The following is a 12,638-nucleotide window of genomic DNA, read 5'->3' on the forward strand; positions in this document are numbered from 1 at the left end:
ACATTCATTTGAGCTTTTGGGTTTTTTTGGTGGGGTTGTTTGTCTTTGGGGGTGGGTTTGCTGGTTGGTTTTTTTTTTTTGTTTGTTTTATTGGTCTCTTTGGTTGGCTGGTTTTGATTTTTCAGACAGAGTTTCTCTGTGTGTGGCCCTGACTGCCCTGGAGCTCACTCTGTTGACCAGGCTGGCCTCAGAGATAACACAGAGACCCAGGCTAACGTTGATTTTTAAATGGCAACTGTAAGCCTGGCACGACTGTAGTTGCAGTAGTCAGCAGGCTGAAAATGTGATGGTTGGAAGTTCCAGACAGGCCTGAACTGTGTGGCAAGCCCCTGTCTGGGGGACAACGTGTTGGGGTAGAGTGGGGTTAAAAAAAGTAAATGCTGAATTATCAGAAAGGAAGAAAAGGTCAGGTTAGAGGGGAAGGTGGATGTTTCAGCCACAAGATGGCAGCAGAGTGCTACCAAACAGGTTACGTGGCCTGGGACGCTGCCTAAGGCCAGAGCCTATCCCTGTAGTGACCACAGGCGGTGACCTTTGCTCTTGTTTGCTTGCTTGCTTTCTAATACTTTCTAATACAAGGACTCACGTAATGGCCTTGCACGCCACATGTAGCCGAGGTTAGCCTTGAACTCCTAATTTTTCCTGCCTCTACCTCCTAAATCCTGGGGTTACAGGCATGAGCTGCCATGCCTGGCTTTGGGAATGTTTGTGCGGGTGAATACGTATGCGTGCGGAGGTGACGCCGGTGTTCTCCTTGGTTACTCTTTACTGAGTGGGGCTCTCCCTGTAAGGCCAGGGCTCCCCAGTTCTAGCGTTTACTGAGTGGGGCTCTCCCCGTAAGGCCAGGGCTCCCCAGTTCTAGCTAGCCAGCGACTAAAACTGCAATCCCACACCACTTGGTATAAAGCAAAGACCAGGCAGCCTGGGTAACCGCACGCGGGGAATGTCTGAAGGGAAGAATGCCGACCTGTGATTTACTTTGAAATACATCTACAAATAATAGGGGTTGGATTGGTGGCTGGGCAGGGTGGACACACGGGTGCACATCTGTGTTGCGGGTACACATGTGTGATATTCGTATGGCCTGTGTGACTGCACAGAGGAAGTGAACTACGAGCAAAAACATTTCATTCTCTAGCCAGAGGTTTTGGTTTCCGAGGGCTACAGGTGTGGCTGGGGCACAGCGCTGGCCCAGTATGAGCGAGGCGCTGGGTTTGATTCTGCACAAATTACCCCACCCACCAAGTGTCTTTCTCTTTAGTAGCTCCCTAGCCTTCCTTCTCTCTCTCTCTCTCTCTCTCTCTCTCTCTCTCTCTCTCTCTCTCTCTCTCTCTCTCTCGACAGGGTCTCTCCAGGTAGCCCTGGCAGGGCTGGAACTCACCGTGTAGACCAGCGTGCCTCGGATTTGGAGAGATCCACCTGCCTCTGCCTCCGGAGCGCTGGAACTGGAAGCCTGAGTCACCACGCCAGGCTTCTTGTTGTTTTTATATCAATTCTGGCTTGGCAAATACTCTCGTCAGGATGCCTCCTCGTTTCCTCAAGGACACCAGGGAAGATCCGGACTTGGCCTTCAGGAAACAAATATGGAAACTGAGGCGCGAGGCGCAAACACGCTTTCTATACAGAGCCTGAGCTCGCCTCTGCCCTGTCGGCCCCCAGGTACCAGCGGGGTACTTAGCAGTCATGGGGATCTGCTGGGACTCCCAAGGCGGAAAGGCGCAGCGCGGGGCGGGGCTCACCCCTTCGCCCCGAGCCCATTGGACCAGCCGGGCCCGGCCACGCCCCAGCCGTCCAGCCCCGCGCAGGGGGCGGGGCCTGGGGTTCCCTGGCGTACGGTGCCGCGCGTCCTTGGGCAGAGAGGGGAGGTGACCGGAGCGGCCGGGGACGCAGGATGAGCGCCTTGCGGGTGAGGCCCCCCACGGGCCGTGCCGGGGTGGAAGGGAACCCCACAACCCGGAGGCCTACCTTAACCGTGCCCGGGGCTCCTTCCCTGACCGACCCCGCTGCCGGGACAGCAGCACGGCCTCCCTTTACCCGAGCCCCCCTTAACACCCCTGGGGGCCCTGATACCAACTTAGGGAGTCTTGGCAACTCATGGACCTTGCGAGCCTGGACCCTGATTTTTTTTTTCTCTTATTAATTGATCCAGCCCTCTCCTCAATCCCCCAAGCACCTACTTCACATCCTCAACGCAGGAGTCCCTGGGGACCTCCACGCTGTGCCCTCGAGGCACCGTTTCCCCACCCCCACTCCTCCCTCCCCCTTTCTTTTTTGCTTTGACACGGGGTCTCACGTGGCCCAGGCTGTGAAGCGGGTGCGTCCCCTTCTCCTGCCCGCACCCCCCACGGGTGATAACATACTTGTGATACCTTCCCTCGGGGTTTAAGCGCTCACTGAGTGTCCCGGGCTGGCCCCGAACTCCTGATCTTCCCGCTTGAAGGCTGGGATCCTAGGCCTCCACCAGCGTCTTCTTGACCCGAATCCCTTCCCATCTCGCTGGTGACTAATACCCTGCCCTTACGGTGTTCACCAGACACAGTCCCCCTCTCGAAGAGCGGGGGCCGCCAGCTCACCCACCCCCTGCCCCTCTAGGTCTCCCGGACTCTGGTCCGTTCTTTCAGCTCATCCACCAGGCGCCACTTAGAGAACCGTGTGCCGGAGAAGCAGAAACTCTTCCAGGTAGGCGGGACCGACTCTGGGCCCAGTGTGTAGCTGGACAGGCCTGCCCGGGAGCCAGCAACCCCGTTCTCATCCTCACCCCTCAGGCCGACAATGACCTCCCGGTACACTTGAAGGGCGGGGCAACGGACAGCGTCCTGTACCGAGTGACGATGGCTCTGACCCTGGGCGGTGAGTGCCGGGCCCTTTGGGTCACCCCGGATGTGGACCAGCCAGGGGGTGGGTCGGTCTGTCGGTGCTTCAGGAGGGATGGGAACCGAGCTGGGCTGAGGAAGCTGGGCTAGCGATGGGTCTGCCCACCCCAGCCCGAATATAAGCTCCTGGCCTGGTCCAATCAAAACGGGCGGGGGCGGGGACTCCCCGTGAGGACTCAGGCTTCGGGGGAAGCTGTCGGCTGAACTGGAGCTGACTGGGGAAACCTGAGGAGGGGCTGCTGGAGTCCCTGCCACAGGTTGAGAGGGAACTAGGGTCTCGTGGTTTTATATCCACCAACTCTCCCTTCCTAGGCACTGCCTACTGCCTATACTGCCTGGGCTGGGCCGCCTTCCCCCACAAGAAGTGACACCCGAGCCACCAGGACGAACACCAATAAATGTGCTAATCTCCCGAGAACCCAGCTCTGGCCTGTCTGCCCCTGCTCACCTTCCCGCAGCCCAGGGTCTGTACCCCGGCTCTGGGTCCCTCGTGCTGGACCTAGGACAACCTGCTTGGGGGGGGGGGTCCATGGGGCTGGGCGGAGGACCGGCAGTGGCAGTGCTCAGTGGATCAGGGGTATTGTCCTCTGCAACGGAATCCCCTCCGCTTGCAGAGGCCGAGGGGAGGAAAGGTGCTGGCCAGGGCTGCGTCGTACAGACCCTGCCTCAAAATGGAAATGCTGGGCACTGCCACTTGCTGACTAGAATAGAGCACACAATCCACCAGTGAACGAGTGTGTGTGCGTGTGTGTGAGTGAGTGTGTCAGCCTGGGTTCCATCCTCGGGATCAGTCAGTCAGTTGGAGGACCCACAACATTGAGGCTCGGGGAGCTACAAACATGGACAGACGGTCACAGAGACCTAACAGCTTGGGAGGCTGCGAGGGGATCTCTGGGGATTCTGAGCCCCATCCTGAGCCTGCGCGGGCTCCGGGGGAAGCCTAACAGAGGCAGGCTAAGTCTCAACTCGGACCCCAGTCTGAGGGAAAAAAAGATGCGGAGCAGAAAACAAGAGAGCTCCCCTAACCAGCGGTGAGGCTGGAGTGACGGTGCTTTGCGGCTATTGCAGAGGATCGGGGTTCAGGCCACCCCCTGGCTCACAACCCTGTACTCCGGTTTCAGAGGATGGCGCATACATGGTTCATACATGTACAGGCACATGATACACTCACACACATTAAATAGATAGCCAAGCTACTCCCTGGACCTCGTGCTCCCTCCTCCCTGGACTCAGGGCCCGTAGGAAGCAGCGAGGAGAGTTTATTTCCTTCTGGGCCGGACAGCTCGGGAACAGAGCGGGCAAAGGCACTGGGCGGCCCTGCCGGGCCTGGAGTTTACTTGGCTGCCTGGGAGGTGACTGAGTGAGTGTGGAATAGGGTGTGCAGGGACCGGAGTGACCCTCCCAGAACTAAGACAGGGCCCTTGGGACATGGAAGCAACAGAGTGCTAGGCTTGGCACACAGACAGGATGGAGGTAACAGGGTGTGGGCTGGGTGGGGTGAGGGGACTTGCAGCAGGGCACGCTTGCTTGTCTTAGAGCCAGGGGCAACTCAGGGTTTGGCAAGCTGGGGCACGCCAGGCTCTGGCGGCTCACTGGGAGGCTGGGTATCACACAGGGAGATGGGCCTGAGGGAGCAGGACATGACCATGAAAATGTGGCTGCGGACAGGATCGAGGAGGGCTCCGTGAGGACCCAGGACTCCCGTTCAGGAATACATAGTCAGCTGCAGCCACTGGAAAAGGAAGGCACAGGTGAGCAGAGGGCACCAGAGAAGCGCTCAGCCAGGGCCTGCTGCCAAAGCAGACGGCAGGGACTGGAACTCATAGCTGAGCCCCCCGCACCCCAGGAGAAGCCATCTCACCTCCTGGATGTTCACCCTGATTTGTCCGGTGCCGTTTTTGTCGAGAGATTTGAAAGCACCTGGAGGAGAAAGGAAGGGCGGGCTTAGATGCTTCCGGGATAACGGTACATGACAGCCATTCTCTTTTTGTGTTGTTTTACTTTTAGACAGGGGCCTCACTAAATACCCTCTTGGCTGGCCTCAAACTCATGGAGATCTCTCTGCTTCTGCCTCCAGAGCAGCACTAGGTAGGATTAAAGGCTTGTGCCAGCCCTGACTGGCCATAGGATAATGAGGATGTCGTTGATAATGACAGTTAGCGTTCCGTTCTTTTTTTTCCTGTGCCAAGCAAGCACTGCGCAAAGAACTTCAGAAACACGTGTGCTAGCTACCCGCTTGTAATCCCGGTGCTCGGCGGGCTGTGGAAGGAGGGTCTTGAGTTCAGTTATCACTCTTAGCTACATATGGGAGTTCAAGGCCAGTCAGGATACATGAAACTCTTATCTATGATAATAATAATAATAATAATAATGAGAAGAAGAAGAGAAGAAAGTTAAATCAGTAAAATATCTAATTCTTGCTGGGCAGTGGTGGTGCAGGCCTTCATTCCCAGCACTCTGGAGCTCTGGAGGCAGGGGCAGGTGGAACTCTGAGTTCTGAGTTCCAGGCCAGCCTTGTCTACAGAGCAAGTCCAGGACAGATAAGGCTACAAAGAGAAACCCTGTCTGGAAAAACAAAACAAAAACCTTAATTTGGTGAGCATGTGGCATTTTTAAATGAAGCACAGAACTAGGGTATTAGAACACAGTGATAGACTGCTTGCCTATCATGCCTGAAGAATAGGGTTCAACCCCTGACACCTCAGTAAGGAACCACATACACTGATGTGATCACACAGCAAGACAGGACAGAAAACTGGGCTGGAACCCAGGACCGTCCTCCTCAACACTTGTGCTACGTCCTCTTTAGCTGTCACCCAAACAGGCCCCTAAAATGAGGGAACTTGGCAATCTGTTTCTTGGCCCTGGAGTCTGGTGGGTCCCCATGCCTGCCCTGCAGCTTGATGCTTCTCACCCACAGCCAAACCAAGGCAGAGCTGCCCACACCGAGTCTGTCCCTTCCCTCACCAGGGCTGAGCCACGGCCTTCAGGCGGCCACATCCAGGGTCCTTGATGCCCCTGGTTCTCCCACAGGCCAGGGGACACTTCTCCTTGGATTTCTTATCCTCCTGTGTCTACGTCCTGAGTACTGATTACAGTTGTGGGCCATCATGCTCAGGCTGACTCAGGGCTCGGTATCAAACCCAGGGCTTCCTGTACCGACTAAGCTAGATAATAGCCCTTCTAATTAAGTAACTAATTAATTAATTTTGGCTTGAGACAGGTCTCACAAAGTCCGGGCTGGCCTCAAATTTGCAGCGCAGTCAAATTTGCGCTCCTGCGGCCTCCGAATCTTAAGTGCTGGGATCTCCGGTGTGTACCACCACATCTAACTTCTGGTTTCTCTTAATGCCCCGCCTTTCCTGGGCTGCCCTGTCCCTCCGTTGCCTAGGCCTGCCCTGGCTCTGCAATGCCATCCCCAGCACTGCACAGCAAGCCCGCCATGCCCACCACTCCCATCTCTTCTCTTTGCTTAGTTCTCAGACAAACACAAAGTCCAATTCTGCCTTTCCAGCTTCCTGAGCCTTGGGCTCCTCCACCGAAACAAGGGGGCAATAGTTCCCACTTCTGAGGGAGCCTTAGGACTCTTACAGCTGTCTTTATGAAAGCTCTCACTACAGGATCAGAAGTTCAAGGTCGCCCTCTGCTACAAATCACGTCAGGAATCAACCCAAACTACATGAAAACCTGTCTCAAAAATCAGCCAAGGCGGGGCTGGAGAGACGGGGCTGGAGAGACGGGGCTGGAGAGACGGCTCAGGGGCCGAGAGACGGGGCTGGAGAGACGGCTCAGGGGCCGAGAGACGGGGCTGGAGAGACGGCTCAGGGGCCGAGAGCACCCGGTTTAATGCCCAGCATGCATGTGGCAGCTCACCACCTGTGTAACTCCAGTTCAAGGAGGATCCGACAACCCCTGGCATCAGGCAGGCTAAACGATCATATACAGAAATAGACAAACAGGCCAGAAAGCCAGCCTAGGCATGGCAGCATATGCCTTCAATCCCAGCACTTGAGAGGAGAGAGAGAGATAAGGAGAGAGACAGAGAGACTCCTGCAAGTTGTCTATTGACCTCCACATGTAAAGACAAATTTCACTAGCAAATAAACCTAAAACAGCAACAGCAGGGCCACCCCCCTTTGCTCCCTTCCTTGCTCTCTCTAGTTTCACTCTCCATCCTCAGTCTCTTAGTTCACGTTCGACTTCCTCCAGGCAGCCCTCCCCGATTCCCTGGGCTGAGTCAGATCCCTGCACTGGTCTAAACCACCTCTGGGCTCCCCCTCACAGCCCAGGAGGCTCTCAGTGGCCTGTCCCATTCCAGCCACAAGCCCCGTCTGTTGCTACCTGGTGAGCCCGGCGCTGCTCACCTGAAGGCCAGGCTAAGGGGAGACCTTGGCCAGTGCAGCTCGGCGACCCCCCACCCTGCCAGGGGCGCAGAGGTTACTCACGGAACATGGCGTCCAGCCTAACCAAGCAGCTGATGAAGTTATCAAAGTCCATGTTGCCATTTTCTTCGGAGTACCGCCGGATGATCATGCTGTAGAGGTGCTCATTCAGGCGGAACCCTGCAAGCAGCCGTGTCCGAGGGTCTGCGCTCTGGCGCGCCCAGGCCCCTTGGTCCCCAGTACAGCCCCCTGGAACCCTGCCGGCCTACCTGCGGCCTCAAAGGCCCCTGGGAGTTCCCGGCTGCTGATGGTCCCCGACTGGTCAAGATCAAAGCGTTTGTATATAGCCTGGGGACAGAGAAGACGGGGTCCAGCCAGGCGTCAAGGAGCAGCGTCCCCACCGCTGGGGATTGGGTGCTGGGAGTTCCACAGGCTGCCCCGTACCTGCCACTTTTTAATGTTGTTCCAGAGGTACTTGAATTCCTCAAAGCCCAGCTTGCCTGTGGTGTCACTCTGGCAGGAGGTTAAGAACAACTCGGCAAAACGCGGTGTGTGTGTGTTAATGCGGCAATGCTAACTTTTTTTCCCCTTTTTGTTTTTTCGACCCATGGTTTCTCTGTGCAGCCCTGGCTGTCCTGGAACTCACTCTGTGGACTAGGCTGGCCTTGAACTCAGAGATCTGCCTGCCTTTGCCTCCCGAGTGCTGGGATTAACCATAATGCTAACTTTTAGAAATAACAATAAAACAAACTTGGTCGGCTGGAGAGATGGCTTAGCAATGAGAACTCACTGTTCTTGCAGAGGACTTGGGTTTGGTTGCCAGAACCCAAATCATGCGATTCACAACCACCTGTAATTCCAGTCCAGGTGATCCAGTGCCCTCAGGATCCAAGGACTGTGTGTGTGAGCACTTGAGAGGCAAAGAAAGGAAGGTCAGGAGTTCAGGATCAACTCTGGCTACAAACTGATTTCAAGGCCAGCCTTGAAATCTGAGACCCAGCTCAAGACTCCAAAAATACAGCACTAAACTGGGTGTGGTTGTATATGCTGCAGTCCTAGTACTCCGGAAGCTGAGAGGCAGCAGGCTAGAGCCAGTTCAGGGTCAATCTGGGCTATATAGCAAGAGCCTGTCTATACATAAATAAATCAGCAAACTAGGGATATAGCTTGAAGTAGAGCCCCTGCCTACCACAGAGGAGGCCTAGTTTAATCCCAAGTCTCTCTCTCTCACACACACACACACACACACACTGATAACTCAACCCAGATGTTGTACGTATGTACCAGGTACCTGACAAGAAACCTGGGAATCTGATCTGGCTCCCATTCAACACTATAGTCAGGTCACCCGGGCATGGTTTTGTTTGTTTATCAAAAGGTTTGGCTGGCTATGGTGGCACACATCTTTAATCCCAACACTCAGGAGGCAAAGGCAAGCATCCCCAGTGAGTTCAAGACCAGCCTGGTTTATGTAGCAAATTCCAGGCCAGCCAGGGTTACGCAATAAGGCCCTATTTAAATTTTATTTTTTAATTTATTTGTTTCTTGGACAGGGTCTTATGCTATAATCCCAGCACTGAGGATGCAAAGGAAGAAGTGTTAAGAGTCTCACAGTGGGCTAAAGGGCTGGCTCACTGGTTAAGAGCACCATCTGCTCTTCCTGAAGGTCCTGAGTTCAATTCCTGGCAACCACACGGTGGTTCACAACCATCTGTAACATGAACTGATTTCCTCTTCTGGCAGATGTAAATGCAGATTAGAACACTCATAAATAAAATAAATAAATCTTTTTTTAAAAAATCCAACAGCAGAGTCTCATGGTAGCCTGGAGTTTACGGAAAGACCCTACCTCAAAAATCAAAACAAGGTTGGCTGGGCATGATACTTCCGGCCTGCAGTCCCGGCACACAGGAGGCAAAAGCAGGCATATCTGTGTGCTCTGACATCTAGCCTGGTCGACATAGCAGGTTCCAGGCCAGCCACAGCCTTCGGGGTGGGGATAGGGGCCGAGGAGATGGCTGAGTGGGGAGAGTGTGCTGGGTGTGCCCGCACTCATGACTGGCTAATAACTGGCCTGTGTGCAAACGGTCATGTGTGGCCCTGCATACATTCCTCCATACCCCACACACGTAGGGTACGCGCTCTTGGGATGTATATAAATGTGTGTGCATGTAGTTGTGGCCCTTGGTAAATATTGTAAGGAGGCTTGTTTATGTTCTCGGGGCGGGAGAAATGGCACAGTGCTTAAGGGCACTGGATGCCTTTGCAGAGAGGACCAGGGTTCAGTTCCTCGCATCAACAGGCAGCCCACACTGTCTTTAACTCCAAGCTGAGAGGTCTGATACCCTTTCCTACCCTCCTCTGGCACCAGACACATAGCTGGTGCACACACACACACACACACACATTCAGGCTAAACACTCATACACACAAAAACAAACATATCATTAAAAATTGTTAGCCAGGTAGTGGTGGCGCAGTCCTGTAATCCCAGCCCTCAGGAGGCAGAGGCAGGGGGATCTCAGAGTTCAAGGCCAGCCTGGTCTACAGAGCAAGTTGCAGGACGGCCAGGGAGGGCTACACAGGAAAATCCTGTCTCGAAAACCAATGAATAAATTAACAAATAAATATTGTTTAAGATTAAATACAGAAATGAAAGAAGCTTAGATTCTCAAGCCCAAGACTCCCAAGTCCAAATTCTTAACCTGCCGTTTCTTCCTCAAACGACTGCTTCTGCTATCCCAGTCCCAACTAGCCGCAAGCCTCATCAGCTTCCACGATCAGATAGTCAGATCGGGTGAATTCTGGGTGGTTTGGCCAGAGACAAGCCCACGCCCCTCTGAGCCTGTGTCCTTTCCTGTTACACTGTCCCTGTCTAAAAATGTCCTGTGAAGTTGTGCCCACTCATCTAGGTGAAGTCCTAGCTGTGGCAGCTGGTACTATTTGTTGCCATGTGTGAAAACTCCACCGTGGCTGACCCCGACACACTCTCAGAAACCCCCTCTTCACCCCAGACCTCCTCCAGGCTGACCCCAAAAGGATACATCCATCACAGCCACCATGCTTCGGCAAGTGTCAAGGCCAAAACCATCAGTTTTCAGATCCGGGTCTGAGGGCAGAACAGGTTGGAGTTCAGAGGTCAGAGACCACAGTCATCCCGGCCCACACGGCCTGTAAACCCTCCCTAGGCCCTGGCCACTCACGTCGGGTCACGACCTTGTTGAGGATATTCATGAGTTCTGTGGCACTGACCTCCATGTCCTGGGGGCGGAAGTTAAGGGAGGGAGATAGAGTCGGTCCAGGTAATCATAGAAGAGGATGGGGAGTGCCGGGGGTGGTCACAGTTAGACAGGGCCAGTGGCCACGAGATACTTACGTCGCCGGCCAGCTGGACAAAAAGTCTCCTGAACTGCTGGACCTCCTCGCTCTCATTGGCCTCAACGTTGGCGTAGTGGCCTCGCGGCGGCTGCAGAGAGAGGAGATCTCAGAACAGATACCGTGAACCACGTCCCTCTCCTCCCATCCATGTGTCCCAGGGAAAGGTGGGAGCGGGCTGGGCAGTGAGGGCCAGGGAGCCTGAAGTGAGTGTGGCTAAGCCTTGGGGCCTTCAGAAAGGACATTGTCAATGGCAGGGGACGTCCCGATAGGAATGGGGAAGGTGACCCGGCCTCGGGTGGGAGGGTCTCTCCTGCCCAGGGCGGCTTACCGGGGGCTCCGGGTTGTACTGAGCGGCGGCCTCGCTGGGGGGAGATTATGGGGGGGCGGGGTTAGAGTCTCCAACGGGTAGCAGACCGGTCACGGCAACCCCTCAAGCTCCAGCCCTCGTCTTCCTTAGGTGGTCCCTCCTCCCGTCTACCCAGGCCCTGACCGGTCCCAACTTTCAACAGCATGGACCTACCGCTTCTCCTTCGCCATCAGGCCAACCCCTCCCACGAGCCCACCGTCAGGCAGGAGTCGCGGAGGGGCATCCGCCAATCACGGACGTCAGAACCACCCCGGGGTACCAATCGGTACCCCGAAATCCCACCCCGACTCCAGCGGGGCCCGCCCCTCCAGGAACCCGCTTCGCCAGGGGGTCCGCGCCAGCCTCCCTGCGCCCCATCCTCCCTCCCCCCCCCCCCCGGTCCGCAGCCCTCCTCCCTCACGCCTCCCCCAGCCCCACCGGCAAGCGGCCTCCGCGCCGCCAGGCCCCGCCTTACCTGATGGCGCTGATGACCCCGCCCAGGATGCGCATGGCGGTCCCGCCTCCGCCGCCGCCTCCTCCCAGCCCCATGCCGCCCATGCCGCCGCCGCCGCCGCCCCCGCCGGCCGCTCCGCTGATCAGGCCTCCCAGCACGTTCCCCAGGCCCCCGCCTCCCCCGCCGCCGCCGCCCTTCAGGAACGAGTTCACCAGGAACATGACTGCGACTGGGTCCTGCGGAGAGAGGGCGGGGCGGAGTCAGGCAGGGAGGGGCGGGGTCAGGCGGATAGGGGCGGAGAGAGGGGCGGAGTCAGGAGGCCGCCACGCCCAGAGCCCAGCCCTTCCCGGCGGGGGGAAATGCCTTTCCCCGCGACTCCGGCAGGGGGCGCAGCGTCGGGCTGGGGGTCCCGACAGGCGCCCGCGGCCCGCTAGCCGCGGCGGGAGAGCCACCTCCGGGGGTCCGGAAGGGACCCTGGCCCAGGCCGGGGCGCACGCGTGGGCGCCGCGGGGAGTCGGGGGTACAGCCTGCTGCAGCCCACCCCAGGAACGCAGAGGCTGGGACTGGAGGCGCAGTGCGGGGCCAGCCTGGGCTACAGCCGGGTCACCCAGCCTGGCGCGGCGGAGGGGACCCCAACTTGTGAATCCGCGGCGGAGGCCTCTCCCAGCGGGGGGCCGAGCGGCGGCGCCCCAGGGCCGAGCTCGGGCAGTCCCTTCCGGGTGGATGAGCCCAGGGCTACGGTGCCACCACCCGGTCCGCGGACTCCCGGCCCGAGGCTGCGGCTGTGCGCCCCGGGGGTCCCGGATAACGGGGCTCCTCCCGCTGCCGCGGACGGGAGCCGGGGCCTCGGGTCGTGGCTCCTTTGGGGCGCCCCTCGGAGCTCTGGGCTGATGCCGGGGTGCCCGGGAGGGGGTGACAGGCCCGATCCCAGAACGCAGGTTCGAGGACCCCCGAGGCCGCGAGTTCAAGCCCCCCCCCCACCCCCGATCTGAGACCGCCGATCCCGGCTCCGCGGGGTGCGGGGGTGCTGGCCCGGCTCACCTAGGGATCCGGCGGTCCTCCGCTGCGCTCGCCCGCTCTCCGGCCTCCGGCTGTGTCCGGTTCAGGAGGGCGGGCCCACTGACTCAGGGCTGGGCCTCCTGCGCGGTCCTAGACCCGCCCTTGCCGACTGCGCCTGCGCGGGAGCTCCTCCCCCGCCCCAGCCT

General features: G+C 57.5%; 2 protein-coding genes across 2 annotated transcripts; one reads left to right on the plus strand and one right to left on the minus strand.

Annotated features, from left to right (window-relative positions):
• The first annotated feature begins 1,758 nt into the window (after positions 1 to 1,758).
• LOC110551767 (cytochrome c oxidase subunit 7A1, mitochondrial) lies at positions 1,759 to 3,291 on the plus strand. The gene is made up of 4 exons (XM_021642555.2): positions 1,759 to 1,906; positions 2,593 to 2,679; positions 2,766 to 2,850; positions 3,186 to 3,291. Exons 1-4 carry the CDS (start codon positions 1,892 to 1,894, stop codon positions 3,239 to 3,241), a joined length of 243 nt encoding a protein of 80 aa, XP_021498230.1. The 5' UTR covers positions 1,759 to 1,891; the 3' UTR covers positions 3,242 to 3,291.
• A 776-nt stretch (positions 3,292 to 4,067) lies between these two features.
• Capns1 (calpain small subunit 1) lies at positions 4,068 to 12,621 on the minus strand. The gene is made up of 11 exons (XM_021640963.2): positions 12,475 to 12,621; positions 11,455 to 11,669; positions 10,962 to 10,995; positions 10,632 to 10,721; positions 10,459 to 10,516; positions 10,300 to 10,364; positions 7,700 to 7,768; positions 7,525 to 7,603; positions 7,319 to 7,435; positions 4,735 to 4,793; positions 4,068 to 4,605 (listed from the first exon to the last, which is right to left on the minus strand). The coding sequence occupies exons 2-11, from the start codon at positions 11,652 to 11,654 to the stop codon at positions 4,579 to 4,581; spliced, it is 798 nt and encodes a 265-aa protein (XP_021496638.1). The 5' UTR covers positions 11,655 to 11,669; positions 12,475 to 12,621; the 3' UTR covers positions 4,068 to 4,578.
• Between the last annotated feature and the right edge of the window lie 17 nt (positions 12,622 to 12,638).

The sequence above is a fragment of the Meriones unguiculatus genome, chromosome 14, assembly GCF_030254825.1.
Source record: "Meriones unguiculatus strain TT.TT164.6M chromosome 14, Bangor_MerUng_6.1, whole genome shotgun sequence".
Taxonomy (NCBI): Eukaryota; Metazoa; Chordata; class Mammalia; order Rodentia; family Muridae; genus Meriones; species Meriones unguiculatus.